Below are 18,991 nucleotides of genomic sequence, written 5' to 3'. Positions count from 1 at the left end.
AAATAAAATACATATGTTCTATCATTAGAACTGCTTGAGTAGTTTGAGTAGCTTTGGATATATAAAGCAACTGCTTGCTGAAATGCATGGTTCTTAGAAACTATTTTCTGTCATGCTTTATTATCTTAATTGTTGCTAATGATTTATCAAATTATTTTGATAACAAACAACCTCTACAGAAAAGACTTGAAGTCTAAAGTCCATTCTGAGGTTCTCTTTTTCTTTAACAAGACCATATTTCCTATTCACTTTGAGATATTACCTTATTATCTCAGCTATATTTTTCCATACCAAGCCAAAAGGTATTACGAGGGTCATCCCTTTGCTGCTGCGGTAGATAAATATGACATTTACACTGTTAAAAATGCAAACAGATATTAAAAGAGGTGCCTTTTCCTTGGGTATGCAACTTGAGATTTGTTACCTTCTGATAACAGAAGCACCCACGATAGTAATTAATGTCTGTGGGACCTGTGGGGGGTTTCTTCTCTGAATAGTTATCAATAGGTTTCTCAATTTAAGCCTTTAGAAATAGATATGTGAAAGAAAATCCAGTGGCTACTTCACTGATATGCTGGGGTTTGTGTCGTTCAGCATCATTACATTAGGTTTGGCCCTGGCTTGATTTCACTTCCTGCATAAAATGACAGCAAGGATGTATTTGGACCAGCCCTATGTACTTTTTTACAATAGGTAATGCATGTTCCAACAAATAGCATTGTGTGTCTATTGGACTTCATCACTCTGTTTATGCCTTTGAAAGAAATTACTAAACATTTTTTAATTATTATAATTACAGCCTGAAAAGTTCTTTGTCTGTTTCATGCCATATATTACCCTGAGGTGAAGGGTAGAAGAGAGCAGAAGGGGAACTCATTAAAAGTCTGATTGAAATTCCATGTTGACACACCTGCAAAGAAATATATCTGACGAAATCCCACCACCATTTAAAACAATGGGAGCCCTGGAATTAATTTCAGTAGGAATTAATTTCAGTTTTACCCTGTTTGCAGGGGAAGACACGCTGGGCCCAGTTCTTCACCTGGGCTTTTTTCAAAGAAGTAGAATCAGGAAACAGCAATGGCACCAACACCATTACAGGGAGCAGTACTGGTAGAAATGGGAAACAGCTGAAATCAGCTTAGATATCTAGATACTTAACCACACAAATCCCAATGTTCAGGTGAAGATATTGGGTAAATGTCAAAGTTACAGGTGAATAACGTGACTCCCATGTGCATAGTGTAGCCACAAGTAATCTGAGCAGGTCATCTCAAATAAATGCTGGAAAAGCTTTTATGCCAGAATGTCACATGTTCTCTCTAAATACTTAATGACCTATAGGAAGATGGTTTTGTTACATTCAGAAAATATTCCTTTAAATATGTTGCTGGCACTATTTTTCACATCCCTCTTTCTGCAAATACCTGAGCTGGTACTTTAGTACCAGAGATTTGCTCGTGTGGCTCTCCTTTTACAAGAGGGAAATAACTAGTTAACATGAGAAGAATTTAAAAATCACCTGCAATAGCTTTTCCATACAGAAGAGCATCTTGATTTTAAGGTCAGAATCCTCTAAGCCAGGAAGTAAATGCTATTATCAAATTAAAGAGTTGGGAGAATCTCCCATTTCCTGACAGACCAGGCAGTCAATTTCTAGTCCTTGAGTTGCTGGACCTTTCATCTGTCACCGATCCAGGGCTGAACGGCATTGTTCACTCTTTTCCTGAGGTCAGGCCAATTTACAGCGGAGGAAGAAGGAAACATTTTCTGGAAGGATCTTTATTTATTTAGTTATTTAGAAAAACCTCAGAGGCTCAGAATGCCAAAAGGCGGCCCAAAAGAGAGTGATTAGCCATCAGAATCACAGCAGGGGTGATCAAAATTGGATTATATCTGACTTTGCATGAAATGCGAACTTCTAGAGAGCAGCTCACCTTAGAATCCCAGGTTGTATTGCCCACGTGTGCTCCACGTGTCTTCCAGTCTTTTTCCCAGAAGCTGCAGGATTTCTGTGGGTGCTGCAGAGTGCCTCTTGGCTGCCCGGGGAAGGAGGCACCCCAAAACAGGCCACCTCTTCCAGGGCGCTGCCTAAAGCCTGCTCCTAGAAGCTCACTTTCTGCGGGATTTTGCATGCCACATTTTTTCCCCCCAAAAGTGGCACTAAAAGGAAAATCTTTGTAAAGCATGAGGACACTGGAGCCAATTTTGTCTGGTATCAGATGCCTCGGTCGGCTTCCTCGGCTGCAGGAGATCCCTGCCTTGGGAGCAGGAGGGCATGAACAGGCAGCGAGAGCGGCACTCGGGTGCTGCCAAGTGGTGAGCACCTGCACTGGGAGCTTCTGGGACCCTTGGGGCTTCCAGCTCAGTGCATGGCAAACTTCCCTGGAGTCGCACCTGCTGGAAACCTAGGCGTCCTGGGGCACAGGGAGGTAATCCAGCCCGTGTTTCTGGGAAAAGTCCCCTGAAACTACCACCACCACAGTGATAGTGGTGTCACTGTATTGGCTTAAGGACATAGGGCAGGTAAGGCTTGAAGGCAGAATTAATATTTTTTGTTAGAGCAACTGTAAAAGTAGAAAAACTAGACAGCCTTCAGGCACACAAGCCATTCTCCGTGTCTCCACTTCCATGAATTATTGTGGTTTGCGTGGATCCTGTTTTGGTGCTAAATACTCCTCTCAAGAAAATTTCTGGCCACCTCGGCCAGTGGGGCACAAGGATCTCCTTTTCTCCTTTCTCTGTCTCACATGAGTGTGAAATGGTATTTTCTGTTTTTATCACTGGCTAAAGATTCGTTTCTAGCATAGTCATGAGTTGTAAGTAACTTACAACCCAAGCAGTGGAACGTGGCTCCCAAACCTTGAGCATTCCTGGCATTCCCAGCTAGGAATTTTGTGCAAGGTTTTTTTAATGAACCTGCATGAAGCATAAATTTCTCTGGGTTTTGAAGAGCTCAGGTCCAGAGTTTGCTTCTTGCTCTCCCTAACGTCAGTGGCAAGTGCACTTATCATTTTTATTTGACAGAAAACTCGAACGGTTAACATCTTGGATTGGTATTGTATGAAGGTACATTCCTTGCTTTTATGGACATCTAGCAATTAAGACAAATATTTGTTCTTGAGATCTTGCAGCTTGTGATTGCTCTCTGTGATAGAATGATACATCATCTTTTATCACTATTTCTGATTACATAAGCAAATGAAAGAAATAAAACTCTGTGGGACTTTTTTTTTATGACTTCTGACTAACATGTCTGTACACTGCTGTGCACTACGCTTCCATCCTGTTTGTAGCTCGAGTTTCTGGGATATGGAAAACACATGTCTGATTCTTAAAAAAAAAATTTGTTAACAGGATATTTCCAAGTTCCCAGACAAAGATTATACAGTGCTGGGCGAAGGTGGAATCATTCTGAGCGGAGGCCAGCGAGCACGAATCTCCTTAGCAAGGTGAGTATTTTGCTAAGTAGTGTACTGTTTCATGTATAAGGTAAGTATGATAACTAAGCACTTAAATACATGTGGACCAAGTCCTGTTAAATAAATATCCTCCAGGAATATCAGGAATTTCATTTAACTATCAGAAATCTGAGTTTTGCTATGCAATTGCGTTTGTGATACACTTGCAAATTTATTTATTGAATTTTATAAGTTTGATGTCAGACACATGGTATGGCTTAGCTGAAGACGAATCTTTCCCTCCCTGATGCAAGATGCAATGTGGAGATTCAGACCTTTAAGTGTAGCTTTCTTAGTACTGAAGAAACCCATACAAAGATACAAATAAGAAATAATCCAGGTTCTTTCCATGCTATGACACTTCTATAAGGCAGTTTATATATTGATTAATGACATACTCCCTGTCTGCAGGTAACAAAACTGAAAAAAAATGCCGTGTTACAATAAGCGTTGCTAATAGTTTTGGTCCTTTTCTGTTGTAAAAAGCAGTGGAAAGCAATGGCTAGTCAGCACCTATGAATAATGGTCTGGCCTTGTCTATTTGACCGTCCAACGTTAATAAGTAATTCTGGAGGTCTACAGAACAATAACATAGGTGTTTGTCTTATAAATTAGCTATGTGTTTCGGTAGAATCACTTAGCTAACACCAGAAATCCAGTAATGATAGGTCTGATGTGTAAATGGCCCCATCTATATCTGTGCCAAGTACAAACTGTGCTGGTTCCCATGCTCAGAAATGCTGGGTAGAAGTAAAATCACATTATGGTGATCCACACTGGCATCCCGTGAAAGATGTGTAAGTCTGTAGTTCATTAAAATGGAGATGCTTTCGGTGTGGATCTTTCTAGCGGATTTGTGAGAGGGAAGAGGCATGGATGGTTCTGTTTTATGTGGTAAAATAAGAGAGGAGGAGCAGAAAAAGCTTTCAGAGTAAAAAACACCCCAATCAACAAAACCAACTTAGATTTTCATTTAAAATGCAAGATTTATGAGAAGTATTTCCCAGATTCTGTGAATAATCATGTCTGCTGCTTTTCAGATGATCACAGCTCATTTACTGGAGGGTCACAGAACCAATATATTTATTGTCAGCTATATAATTATTATTTTTTTTAAAACAATTAAATGTCCCAAAGACACTGGCTGTACGTGCTTTACATTTTCTTTGGGCTCTAGTCTGAGCTCAGCATACAGCAAGGTGTGCAGGTGTTGAGGTGTGAGTTGCAGATGAAGCTCTGAGAAAGCTTGAGGAGAAAATTTCAGATTATAGCCCTGGGTTGTACCCATCTGCACAGGCGATAAACTGGATGGTATTTGCTTGAACTGGCTGCACACACGTGTCTGGTGTACTCTGTGCAAAATCATGTGAAATGAGAATTTCTGCTGCAAGTGCCATCAACCAGCCATCATGAGAAGCAGATGGAGATTGCCTGAATCCATCTTGCTTCTAGAGCACTGTCAGTGCCTGCAGCTACAACGGGGGGAAGGAAAGGATCAAGGTCAAAAAGCAGTACACGCTTTTGGGTTTGAGCTAACTCTCTGGCCCGGTATCCTAAAGCCAGTCATGTATAGCTACTAAGTCCTGCATACAAATCATAGCAATAATTTGAGTTCTACCATTATTCCAGGAAAAAAACCCTGCAAACTTTTTGCTGATGAAAGCGCCAAGAACAGTATGAACTTTTTGTTGTTGTGCAGCCACTACATCATAATGTATGGTCAGTGAAATCCATCGTGACAGAGGATTTTTCAATAGTCGCTTGGTTTATTAGCATAATATACTATTATGGAGGGCTTTTTCTCCTGGTGCTTAAATATTTTCACATTGTTTAACATAATGATTTTAAAATTGATTTTTAGGGTACTTTAAAAAGAACCGAAATGCAGCTGTCCAAATTTGTGTTACTAATTATACCCTGATTCATATCACATCATGAGTTTCATACTCACGGGCCTTTTTGAACTTCTTTTGAAATTAATTTGCAAAAAAACCCTCTTAACCACAGGTTTAGCTCTCAATGAGCCGTGTCCAGGCACACACAGCCTAAGGTCCTAATGCTACAAATAGTTTTTCGTGTCCTGAACTCGAAATATTGTACAGTCCCATTTCAGATAATGTTTCCAAGATCATGGCTCACTAATACACTTGTTTTTTCTCACCAGCTATTTCAAAGTACTTTTAAAACTAAGTGCTGAGACCGAAGTTTTTTACACACTTACTTACATATGTGTAATATTACCTCAGGCACCAGTAGACGTTACAGTAGGTACTAAATTCCCATTGAAATGGTCCTTGTACACAGATGGGGACTGTCAGATTCAGGCCATAAGCAGATCTTTGGGGTGAGCTGTGTAAAAGGCAGCTGTACAGCTTCCTTTGGTAGCACAGAAATTAATGGAAACTGAGTTGGTTTGTAATGTGGTCTGCCACAAGGAAAGGATTTGTTGAAAGGTGTCTTGCAAGCACATTTAACATTCAACTCCAGCTCCATATTGATGCTGTAGAAAAGTCTATCGATCACAAGTTTTTCAGACAAAACCGTAAAGGCATTCTTTTTAACCTATATTTATTGAAATTTATGAGACTCGTGAAAGTTAATCTCATTTCCATTTTCTCTGTTCAGAGCAGTGTACAAAGATGCTGATTTGTATCTCCTGGATTCTCCTTTTGGACATTTAGACATTTTTACAGAAAAAGAGATATTTGAAAGGTACTGTATGTTTTGATAGATTGTATTTAAGAATCCCACTGAGCAGCACAAAGTAAAACCACGAACAGAAATTCTATAACAGTACAAAAATACTGAAGTGATCAAAATTATACCTTTTGAGATGTTTATTTTTAGGGATTCTCAAGAATGAGGATTTTGTGTTAGCAGTAGGACAGCGTACTGGGCTGGGAACAAGCCTGGGCCAGGTGTGAGCATTACTGCTCCCTCCTCCATCTCAATGTATTGACCCCCCTATAACCTATTACTCCCAATGTGCATGGTTTTATATCTGGTGTGTCTGTGTACCAGAAAGGCTTTCATTTTAAAACACTTGCCTGCTTTCTAAGTATGTTTTTTTACAAAAACCTATATTTTTTCTTGTTTTTCTAATCTTTGAAAGACTGGACACCTAGAAGTGTCCACTGACCAAGAAATTGGCAGCAGGTTGGCCAAAGACAGAGGCTTCTGGCTTGTCCTTGTGGTGTAGCTCAAAACAGTAAGGACACGCACTGCCATCCATGAGCTTTTCAGTCACCATAAGTTTGAAGTTTTGAAATTGAGCCAATACCTTTAAGTTTGCTAGAAAAAGATCTAAGTAACCCTAAGAAGAAATATTTCATGTTCATGTTGAACTGTGCTTTTTTTGATTGACCTGAAAATGATAAAATTATCCCCCTATTTTTTGTTCCTGCGATAAAGTAATCACCATTGACAAATCTCAGCCTTACCACCTCCTTTGTAGTTTGAGGGAGCACCCAAGACTGCTCATACTGAGAGGGAGACAGGTAAAAGCAAACAGATTGAAAGTGCAAGGGTTAAAAGCAACATTTAATCATGAAGAAAAAAGTCTAATTTTTAACACTTTCACCTTTTATAGCTGTGTGTGCAAGTTGATGGCGAATAAAACTAGGATCTTGGTTACTTCAAAACTGGAACATTTAAAGATTGCTGACAAAATATTAATTTTACATGAGGGAAGCTGCTATTTCTATGGAACGTTTTCTGAACTTCAGGGTCAACGGCCAGACTTCAGCTCAGAGCTGATGGGATTTGATTCTTTTGATCAGTTCAGTGCAGAGAGAAGAAATTCAATTCTAACCGAGACTCTCCGACGATTTTCCATTGAAGGAGAAGGCACAGGATCACGAAATGAAATAAAAAAGCAATCTTTTAAACAAACATCTGATTTTAATGACAAAAGGAAGAACTCCATAATTATTAACCCCCTTAATGTAAGTAGGAAGTTCTCAGTAGTGCAGAGGAACGGGATGCAGGTGAACGGGATAGAAGATGGCCACAACGACCCACCAGAAAGGAGGCTCTCGCTGGTACCTGACTTGGAACAGGGAGATGTAGGTCTGCTTCGGAGTAATGTGCTAAGCACCGATCATATTCTGCAAGGTCGGAGGAGGCAATCTGTGTTAAACCTGATGACGGGTACCTCTGTGAACTACGGCACAAACTTTCCCAAAAAGGGAAGTACAGCATTTCGGAAAATGTCTGTGGTACCTCAGACAAACTTGTCTTCCGAGATAGATATCTACACCAGGCGCTTGTCTCGAGACAGTGTCTTGGACATAACTGATGAAATCAATGAAGAAGATTTGAAGGTGTGTGTTGATTTACATTCATCTTGGGTTTTGATATGGTGACAGTTTAGTGCAATATACTCCTTATATATTTTTCTACCAGACTATGTCATTCCTAATGCAGTACTTCACTGTGGAATATCTTTTTGGAATATCTGTGAATTTTTTTTAACTCAAATATCATCTTGAAATCATTGAAATCCTCAAAAATTTATTTTGCCTGGTTATTTTATAGTTTTTGAGTGTTATCTGTAGAGGATTTCAATACAGAATTTTAATCTCCTGCACTTTAATCTACGTTTAAGATTACTTATGTTAAAATGAAATTTGAAACCATAACATGGAAAACATAGCTTTAAATCATTTATGTAAAACTGACATTTGAAACGTTAAGGCTCATGGAAAAAAATTAAAATAAATTTGAAGTACTAGCACAGTTTTTAAAACTGGAATTTGATCAAATTTGACAAATTTGTCAGACTGCTTAGCTCTTATGTTCTGATACAGATAATGAACAGAGGAGTAAGCTGTTTTTCACTCTGTTTTTATGGATGTGCTGGAAATTATACAATTAAGGTCTTTTATACCAAGAACTGGATGAAAATTCCTTTTTTCTAATAACTATCAACTGGTCATGGTGAACTACTTTCATTTTCAAAACTGACAGCTGATTTTCACAGGACAGAAAAATTTTCGAAAGTTATTTCCTAGGTGGAAAAAAGTCTACAAGAAATACTTAAACTTCTAATTTGCTGAAGCACTGCCCATTTTTCTTTTGCTTTATTCATCTCTGCAGAAAAAACTCGCAGAGTATTTACAAATTTACTTTAACAGCACAATAATTATCTCCATTGAAAGAAAATAGCTATGGACTAAACATTTCTGGGCTTCTAGTAGTGCTGTACAGATCTTGGTTGTTTCTTTCAGTGTTGTCTGAAAATTTCAAATCATCTCTAAATGGTGTTGTTATATCAAAGATTACTCAACCAGTCAGTACCTTCCTCTCCAGCCATCGTCAGCCAATTTGAATGCTGCAGTTCAATTATGTGGAATAAGTTAGCAAAAAGACTGATAGCATTCATGTGTCAGAAATTCTCATATATAGATATTATTATCATTCTGACTATATTCTTATCAATTCTTTGACAGGAATGCTTTACTGATGATGCTGAAAGCATGGGTACTGTTACCACATGGAATACCTATTTCAGATATATTACGGTCCACAAAAACTTGATTTTTGTTCTGATTTTGTGTGTGACTGTCTTCTTAATTGAGGTAAGAAAACCTGCACTTCATGTCATGTTACTACAAAATTATGTTTGTTCAAACTGTGTTGTTTGTGATAAAAGGATAAATGGCTAAAGCATCAAGATGTTAGCTCATGTATGTATCGCTTATTGGCAACTGCTGTTAAATGACACTGCAATTCCTTTTCTGCTGCTTAGATCAGCATTTCTCACCAAAGACAGCGATTAGTGCATGGCAGCAGAAGACTCACCTTCTCAAATTATCTCAGTTATTTTCTGCTGTGTGGTACCATAAATAAAAATTGTTGCCCTATGCAGGTCAGGTGAATAATCTTCCATTTTCCATGAAAAGATTTCTTTGCAGAGCTTTGGGGGGTTAGCAACAATAATTACTAGAATTTTTTTTTTTTATGAGCACATACATAAGTTCTAGGGAATTGCTTTCAAAAATGAGTTAGTAGCTTTGCTCCTAGTGAAAGAAGAGTGATGAATAAGGCAAAGAGCTGCATGCCTGTGACGGCATTTAAAGACGGATGTGGTGTTCCTGCAGTGTGCGGAGAAGCCTTTTTCCAAGTACAGTGGAAAACGTCAGAAAAAATGCTGAAGAACATTTGCCTGATCATGCAAGTTTGACTATTTTTCCTATAACAGAAATTGCCTGCTTTTTGTCTTGTCTCCCAATTTAGGGAAGACTTTTAACATATAGACAGAATCTCATAGTGTCCTCTTTTACAATTAATATCCTAGGTCAAATGTTTTTCTGAGGGAAGGAACATGTTTCGGAGAGAAGACTGGGAGATTAATGAGACTCTTTTCATATGTCAACTTATAAAATATGGTACCAATTTCTCTTGCAATTTTTCATCATGAAATGAAAGAAGAGAAGAATCCATTAGGAATATAGGACTGGTTTCTGGCTGGTTGTGTCACTGAAAGGTTTTTCGCAGTTCTGTGGTAGCATTCGAATTTCTAGTATCATCAAACCTGGAGAAGGATATGATTGATGGTATCCTGAATTTACACTAATGCTGTGTTGTGGGTGATTTAAATTAGTTCTTTTTGACCAGAAATAAAGCCTGGAGCTTAGTCCAGGAATGAAGCCTGGAGCTTAAATCTAGTTTGAGATCTCAATTTTTTAAACCACCTCCAGAAGCAAGACAGTCTTTAGATGTGTAGCTGTTCTTATCATGTAAGTTTTATTTTCATGGGAGTGGAAAAAGGCTGTGTAAACCTACAACAGCAAAGCTGAAAGTGAGTTGTAGGGGAAAAGGAAATTTTAACTTTGAGATCTATATCAGATTTATCCCCATATATTCAGCATGCATTTCTAATCTTGATTACAAATTTTTGCTTTTAAATTAGACTAAAACCTTTTTAAATAATTCAAAAGCCTCATCTTCTAATTTAAGAACAAATCTTAAGGCAAAGAATGTTTCCATCTAAGTTAAACTTTCCAGTATGACTATTGCTTGAGTAAAAGCCTATTGATAAATTAATGGGCTGGAAGATATTCAGCCATAGCATAGACTATATAACCTTTAGCAAACCTCTGTGCATGAGGTGAAATACCATTCTAAGTGGTTATGTGGCCTGTGCTAACAGTTTGTACCCTTCTGACCTTAGACGATGAAGAGAGGCTAGTGATGAGCATCCAAGGGCTGAACGGAGACAATAGTGACAAGTAAATTGAAAGTGGAGTTTTGACACCCTTCAGAGCTGGATGGGACTATCGTGGAAATGCTAGAGATGCTATTTTAGATTTAGAATGCATTGTTTTGTGCTGTAGGTCCCAAGTCGAGTCCACACAGATTGCCATAAATTGGGCGTTATTTGTACACTCTTCCTAGATTTGCGGGGTGTGCATGTCTGTGTGTGTAGCTCGCTGAAGTGACTCACAACTGTGTTTCCTAGATGTAATACCCAGAGACTAGGGTTGCTGAATGGGAAGAAGAGCAGTTATGAATGGAAACATGTAGAAAGGCTTTATGAAGTTATTCTGTTACAGTATTGTGTACCTTCATCTTCCCAGCTGAAAAAAAAAATGGTCCTCTGTTGTGAGGAATCAAGATCAGAGCAGAATTCTGCTGGGAGATATAAAAAATATTATTGTGAAAGAAGCTTGATCCCTATAAATGCGTAAATTCAGGGGATTGTGGTCAAGCTTGAGTTATTTACTGTAAGACCTGCAAAAGTTAGTGGCTCCCAAGAAGACTGTAATTATGAGCTGAGGTATTATGGTAATACATTCCTGTACCAGTGCCATATGGGAAGAAGATGCTAGAAACTATATTTAGACCCTTAGAAAAAAGATCATAGACAGAAATAGGGCAGATTGAAATGTGGTGAACTAGATGAAGATCTCCAGTGTCTCAGTGGACAGACGAGAAAATGTGTTATAGAGGAAGCTTCTGTTGAGCATGGAAGCATCTCACAATAAAAAGGGTTTAATTCCACATCTTAAAAATATTAATATAGATTATTTGGAGAATTGTGTAAAACTAGCAGCCAAGCAATCTCAGACAAATAGATATATCAAATGTAGATATCAGCTAGGAAAGAATAGCAATGCAAAAATAACAATGTTAAAGGTTTGACTTCATATTTGAATAGCTGCCTGTGAAGATATTGAGAGACTTACTCTTTTAGGGCCATCAAGAAATATTAATCTTTAAAACTTTAAATATGTTAAAGCATACAGTGAATGTTCCTTGTCATTAGGAATGCATTAGCAAGCCTTTGTTAATAGTATGGTAAAAGACAATAAGAGAATATTTAGAATACCTCCCTGATTGTAATACAAGTCTAAATGTAGCTTTCCTGGTGGGATGCACTAAGTGGTTTCTGTGGAAAGAGGAGCAGATATGACAAGGTTTTTGCTTCAGGGAAGTTTGACTTCCATCCATTTATAATGCTCTCTCTACAAACAATTATAAAGTCAGTGAAAGAAGGTAAGTAAGAAAAAGTATATAATGTGACAAGACAAAAAATTGACTCTGTTTTCTTTGGTCACAGGTAGCCGCTTCTCTTGCTGGGTTATGGTTTCTTAAAAAGTAAGTAGTGGTCATCATTTATTGAGAGATTGGGGTCTCCTTTATATTGATTTTTGCTATAAATCATTAATAAATTCTGCCAGAAGTCTATATGGATAGGCACTAGCTTCATTCATTAAAATGGTTCACAGATGGATTATCTAAATACCTCATGTAGCTGGTATCTTAAGCCAGTACTTCTTTAAGAGCTAACAATCAAATGGTTTGTGCCTTGTTATTGAGCACATAACAACGCACGCCAAGACTTTTCCTGGATCAGCTCACTCTCTGCATGGACTTGATTATCCTGAATACACTGTGCTTCACTGCTGTCTTTCACAGGTGCCGGTGAGACATTTGCTTAGGAACTTTTAAGGCAGCAGTTTCTGTAAGACCCCATTTGTACGATTTCCTCTGCTCACCTATGGAAAATTCCCAGAAGTTGTAGGGTCAGGCAGATGAAGGTTGAAACACACTGAGCAGCGGTGTGCCTTTTGCTGGGTTGCTGCTTTTGATCCCTGTTTGTGTCCTGCAGCGCTAACTCTGTACATTTGACTATAGAAATCATATAGTGACTTAGGTCTGATCTGGAGGAGGAGGGATTTATATTGATGCCCCCTTACAATAGGTCACTAAGGCTTTTGATTTTTGTAGGAGACCTGGAGCATGTTACTACATAACAATTCACTTTTTCCAACACTTAAACTATTTTTTTTTGGTTAAAAGAAGAGGATGCATTTTCCTTGATTAGGCTAGTTTTGTCAGTGATTAAACTGGCAGTAGATTTGCAAGAGACTACCAAAGCAGGACATTTTCACAGCAGTTTGGAGAAAACTGTTGGAGGGGTTGTAGTTATATAACAATGGCTTAATTTCTACCTTGGTAATAACCCCTCATTGCACAATTGCAATTAATTTCAGAAATTACTACAAATGCTGATAGGTGCCTGAACCACCAAAGGTACCTGAGGAGACGGATAAACCATTTATTGCCTTGACCCCTGAGCACACACAGAGTAACTTTGCCTTAGTGGAACATGGGTTAGTTCATAATTTATATTCTATACATACAGGACAATTTAAAAAATGGCTGGAAATATACATAACTAACCATTAACATAGTTTTAAAACAAATTAACATTGCAGCACTATTTGTTTAGTCGGGAAAATAAAAGAGAAAAACCCCACAATTTCCAGTAATGTATTTATTTTTAAATTTCCGTCATACAGGACAGCTTTGACAGCAAACACAACACAATCAGAAAACAGTACCTCTGACAAACCTCCTGTGATTGTCACTAACACTAGTGCCTACTACATCATTTATATCTACGTGGGAGTGGCAGATACCCTGCTTGCCATGGGAATCTTCAGAGGTTTGCCCCTTGTGCATACGCTTATAACGGTGTCTAAAATTCTTCATCAAAAGATGGTGCACGCAGTTCTTCATGCACCTATGTCAACATTCAACTCTTGGAAAGCAGGTAACTGAGATGGGAACTGATTGACTCATGTATGGGTGTCATTTCAATTAAACAGTTTTCATTCTGTTAAAGGATACTGTTGCTTTCCATTTACATTTTCAGTCAAGCTGAATGTAAAAAGTTTGCCACATAAAGTAATTTGTGAATCTTTTAATGAACCTTGATTGCACTTTAAGGGTGACATATTTCAGTTGTCAATTCTGATTCTGAAGTATCACCTTGTAAGTTGGAGAAAATTAACCGTTAACTGTTTGAGTCAATAAAACCAGAATAACTTCTTATGAATACACTTTGTCTAAAACTGCAATAAAAAAGATGCAGTCAGCTATGTGGTGAGTGACAAGGAGTCAGGTGTGGATGATAAATAGTGCTTTATTTCATGAATAGTCCTACTAAAAAGTCATAAAACATCAGTTAGTGTGAATAATGGTATGCGTATTCAAATTTGTCTCTGAAGTTGATAGAGTTCATTATATAAACTGGTGTAACAAGTTCTATCTCCCACTGTACATCAAATTCGTATCCCATACCCTTCTTACTGGTGTGTACTAGATTGCAGGAGACACCGGTAAATGGCAATACACCATAGGGTTTCTCCTTCATTTTCCCATTATATTCTTAACTCTGTTGTTACCTGGTGATTAGTATAGTAATTCTGCTCAGACGCTAACAAACTGGTGCACAAACTCATACAAATGCTGATGTGCAAATTATCTGTGTATCAGCAGATACCCTGCTGCACAAGGGGTACAGACCTCATGCTTTGTGCCTCTGTTTCTGTCCTGTTTAATTATGTTTCTTTGTTTTTATTACATTTTTCTGTTGTTTTTTTTTTTTTTCTGAGATTCCAAGACCTAAAACAGAAGTTGTGGAGTCAAATTCCTCCCTGGGGAAAGAAGCTGTAGCTCCACTATACTGCAGTGGAATTGCTTGTACTAGAAACAAATCTTGTGCTTACCCTTTGTTCAGAGAAAGTTGTACTTTTTGTTAAAGTAATAAATGTAGGATTTTTGGGGTGTTAAAATGTCTGACTTTTTTTTTTTTTTCTTAAACCATAGGTGGTATGCTTAACAGATTCTCAAAAGATACGGCAGTACTGGATGACTTACTTCCACTTACAGTATTTGACTTCATTCAGGTTTGTAGAATAAAAGTTCTAAATTTTACTGTCTTACAGCACTGTAAAGTTTCAGTTGTCCATCATGCAAAAGATTTCATATTAATAAGAAGAAATAACAACTGGAATTAAATCTCTTCCTTTTTTTTCAGTCAGTATGTCTGTTTACATAACTGCTTATCTTGTAAGTCAACTTCATTGCTTCTTTTTTGAGTACTTGCCTATATGTATACCTCCACTGTTTGTGCAAACCACTTTTAGTATTCAGGCTCAGAAACATTTTTGCCCTGAAGACCCCTACAGTGCAAGTATCCCTGCTATATTCAACTTCAAAGGTTTAAAGGGCATTCCTTAGTTTCTTTCAGTTATCTTGGCTCAAGATTAATGTTTTTTCATGCTATCCTTTGATTGCATTCAGTCATTTTCATGACTTTACTTCCTTAGACTCTTCTATTCCCAGTTTGCTAGCGTCACCCTTAATTTCCCTCTTCTCTTTTGTAGAATATATTCTTGCTTTTTCTGTTCTTTTATCTTCTGTGGAAACACTTCCAGGTTTGCCTTATTGGGCAGTTTGACCCATGATGATGTGCTTTCAACTCTCAGTTGGGCAGTTCTCTTCTGTTCTTTTCTTTGTTTCTCCCTTCACAAGTTTGACTGCCTAGTTTCGTCTTTTATCCTTCACATCTTCGTGGCTTTCCCTGAGTCTCTGGGATTTAAGCTGAGTCTGTCAGGCACTGGAGAACTATTTGTGATGGAGGAGATCTTTAGATGACACTAATCCTTGGAGGAATTTTACATCCCTAAGAGTTATAGAATTGACAACTTTTTATTTTTTGGATGGAAAGGTTTGTTTCCAGCACACCTCCTGGGAAAATCCATGCATTGCAAAATCTTGAGTTTTGAATGACCTTCAAATTTATCCACACTGAAGAGAACATTGAAGAAATACAGAGACAGAGGCAATCCCAGTGTTTCTCAAGGAAGATGCCTTGTTTGCTCCCCATCCTGCCTATTCTGAGACTTTGTGGCTCTGTGTGGATCCCAGCACCCCTCATTGGCATTCTACCACTGATGCTGCAATGCCAGCTTTTCCTCAGATACAGCTGGTTCCCAGAACATTTAAAAAATAAAAGCAAAAGCTTCCCTGGCCCTCCTGTTCTCCTCTACCTTTATTTAGGGGATATGCAGGGTCGACTTAATCAATCCAAACACTCCACTGCACAGATTGCCTGTCTCCATCTGTGAGTTTGCTCTGCTTTACAATCCTTACCAACATGACGGTCTGATCAAAACAAGTCCCTTGCCCTATATCTTTGTTAGTAATTGATAACTTTGGCTCATGACTTTAGAGAGGCCAGTGCAGCTTCATGTGAAGAGGTTCAAGGACATTACAGCTCTACTTCACGTTCTGCTGACATCATGATGATTTGCTGAATGAGTAAACATGCACATTGACACCTTCTCTGAATCATTAATGTAATCTTCAGTGTGATCAGGAGTCACTGCTACCTTTTCTGGTGTGACCATTTTGTTTCTGATATTTTGGATCTGCCATGGGGATGTTATTCTAAAACTATTTTAGTTCTAAACTCTATGTTTCAAGTTCTCTACAAGAAACTGACTAGTTTTTCATGTTTCCAAGGATAAGGAAAATCCCTAGATTTGGCTTTTCTGTTCTGATGCCTTTCAGAGGCTAAGCTGTACTCTAATGTCCCACAGGTTCACCTCTGTCTCCTCAGTATCAACTGCAGAGCTCCTGGACATAATGACAGCTGCCCTGTCTTTCCAGGTCCTTCTGGTGAAGATCATTGAACCTACCTGCTGTCTTGAATGCTTTTTACCGGTCATCCCTTTACAAGACATTTCTTCTGATCCTTCATAGATTCAGACTTGTTTGGCAGCTTCAGACTTTCACAGACTCTGCTAATGAACAAAGTCAGATTCCTCTGAAAGATACAGAGAAGTTATACATGTGACTTTCTCCTTCTGTGCTGATTATTGCAGAGTCACAGAATGGTCAAATCTGGAAAGGACCTCTGGACCTAGGGCCTGGGACCTCCCCAACCACTCTGCTCAAAGCACTGTCAGCTAGAGCAGGTTGCTCAGGCCCATGTTGGATTTTGGATATCTCCAAGGGTGGAGAATCCACAACGAGCAACCTGTTCCAATGTCTGACCATCCTCACATTAAAAATGCTTTTTCTTATGTTTAAATAGAATTTTGTGCATTTCAACTTTTGCCCATTGCCTCTTATCTTCCCAATGGGTGCCACTGAGAAGAATCTGGCTCAGGCTTATTTGCTCCGCACCAAATACCTATTGGGATTTATATAAATAGAATATAAATTTTAAACATATATATAATTTATAAAAATATTTGCATATATATATATAAATTTATAGTTTCTATAAATATAATAAATACCATCAGATACTTATACAAAGTGATAAGATCCCCTTAAGCCTTCCCTTAAGTAAACAATCACAGCTGTATCAGCCGGTCCTTGTGTGTGAGATGCTGCAATCCCTTTGACATGTTCAAGACTTTTCACTGGACTCGCTCCAGTATGATTGTATCTTGTACTGGGGAACGCACTCCAGATACAGTCTCACTGGTGCTGAAGAGAGAGGAAGGATGACCTGCCTTGAGCTTCTGACAATGCTGCCCTTGTTGACCTCCCTTGCTGCATGGGTGTCTTGCTGCCTCATGGTCCACCAGGACCCCTGAGGCCTTCTCTGCAAAGCTGCTTCCCAGTCAGTCACCCTCCAGTCTGTACTGGTGAATGTGGTTATTCCTTCCCAGGGGCAGAGATCTACAGAAAAGGTTAGCTTCTAAATGTACTGGGATGCCTAAATCCAAGTCTTGTGGAGATGGAGGCTTGGTCTCTGCTAGCCTTCAGTTTATGTTTGCATAAGTCTGTCCTGAATTCTGAGCTTTTCCCAAGAATTTGATGCAAAATTTTAGAGCTCATTCTTATTCCCTCTTCTGGGAGAAAGAGCTGGTAGATGACTCTGGCTAGCACCTTGTTTAGGGACACTGTGTCCTTCTCTGTTGCAGCTGTGGATGTCATGACATAGTTTTTCTTAGGACTTTCAGGGACATATCAGGGACCTTCCCTTTTAGGTAGCAGAGCTTTCTATTCAGATGAATGAGACTTCAGGATGAAAGAGGTCAGGGCTACTCTCCAGTCACTGGGGTATACCCAGTTGCCCATAAAAGAAGAAGCAGTATTAACCTTTACATCAACAACAACAGATAGCAACTGTGATGTTTTCTCTGTCAGCCATCTGACCTGCTTGCATCAGGGTATGAATTGTAGCCAGCTAATGATGTCAGCAGCATTGCCACTAATTTTAACATCCATCTCAGTCTTCTACCAGTGCTTGCAGTGGGTGCATCATTTTTTGGAGATCCTTCACATGACATGCTCACCCCTAGGGTTTAATATAGTCCCACTCGAAAGGTTATAGTGAACTCATTGAACATTTATACCTATCGTCATGGCTGGCTTTCCCTAAATGATAAACCCCCATTGGTTAATCAGATTGGCTGCTGCATCCATTGCCACCCTCAACTTTTGCTGAATTGCTGTCTCCACCACCAGCTGTATTTTCCAAAACGATTACAGAGGGGAAGCACTGGAACGTGCCTCCTCATCTGGCCTCCGTCCCAGGACTGAAAGCTCAGCACGTGTGGTCACTGCAGCTCTTAACTGGGCTGCATGAGACCTCTGCTGCCATTCCCCGAGCATATGCCAACGTAGCTGGCTTGTGTGTTGATTTTTGCTACTGCCTTTTTAGAGAAGATGCCATCTTCTGTTTGACTTTACACTTATTTTGTGTTTGGAGTTTACGAGATAACACAAATTTTCATATTGAACTTTTTATTGAAATAACTGTTGGACCAGCAGTGAGAACAATATGGCATCATAGTGGCCTTTGCAAAATTTGAGTAAATGATGGAAATAGGAATTAAAACAGTCACCGTGTGACCATGTAATCTCAAGCAATTTGAGTGCTGTATAACTTGGCTCAATAGCAATTGAATGGCTCATTTACTTCTTAACAATTAGAGATACAAGAGGTACTAAATTCTACAGTTTGAAATAATGAGTAAACACAAATCCATTCTTGCATTGCTACAGACCAGTGCTATACAGCCTGCACAAGCATAACCCACATGTCACCATTCTTTTAAGAGAAATGAAGAAAATCATGAAAGAAATCTTTAACTAGTTCAGCTGTTACAGAATTTTTTTTTCATAAACTTTGATGCTGCTATAGCATTGCTCAGATTTCCAATGAAAACAAAGGGTAGGAATCCTGTAACGTGCTTACCTATTCGTGAAAG

At 38.7% G+C, this 18,991-nt stretch overlaps 1 protein-coding gene across 1 annotated transcript in view; it reads left to right on the top strand.

Moving 5' to 3' along the window:
- The window catches only part of CFTR (CF transmembrane conductance regulator), a 92,088-nt gene that overhangs the window by 44,671 nt on the left and 28,426 nt on the right, over positions 1-18,991 (top strand). Inside the window, exons 12-18 of the mRNA XM_054837080.1 lie at positions 3,358-3,452; positions 6,087-6,173; positions 7,051-7,783; positions 8,912-9,040; positions 12,025-12,062; positions 13,271-13,524; positions 14,583-14,662. Coding sequence (XP_054693055.1) covers positions 3,358-3,452; positions 6,087-6,173; positions 7,051-7,783; positions 8,912-9,040; positions 12,025-12,062; positions 13,271-13,524; positions 14,583-14,662 — 1,416 coding nt within the window. The remainder of the gene's footprint in view (positions 1-3,357; positions 3,453-6,086; positions 6,174-7,050; positions 7,784-8,911; positions 9,041-12,024; positions 12,063-13,270; positions 13,525-14,582; positions 14,663-18,991) is intronic.

This window comes from Grus americana, chromosome 1 (assembly GCF_028858705.1).
Source record: "Grus americana isolate bGruAme1 chromosome 1, bGruAme1.mat, whole genome shotgun sequence".
In the NCBI taxonomy this organism is placed as follows: Eukaryota; Metazoa; Chordata; class Aves; order Gruiformes; family Gruidae; genus Grus; species Grus americana.
Note: the sequence above shows the minus strand (reverse complement) of the source record. Positions and strands in the feature narration are given on the sequence as shown.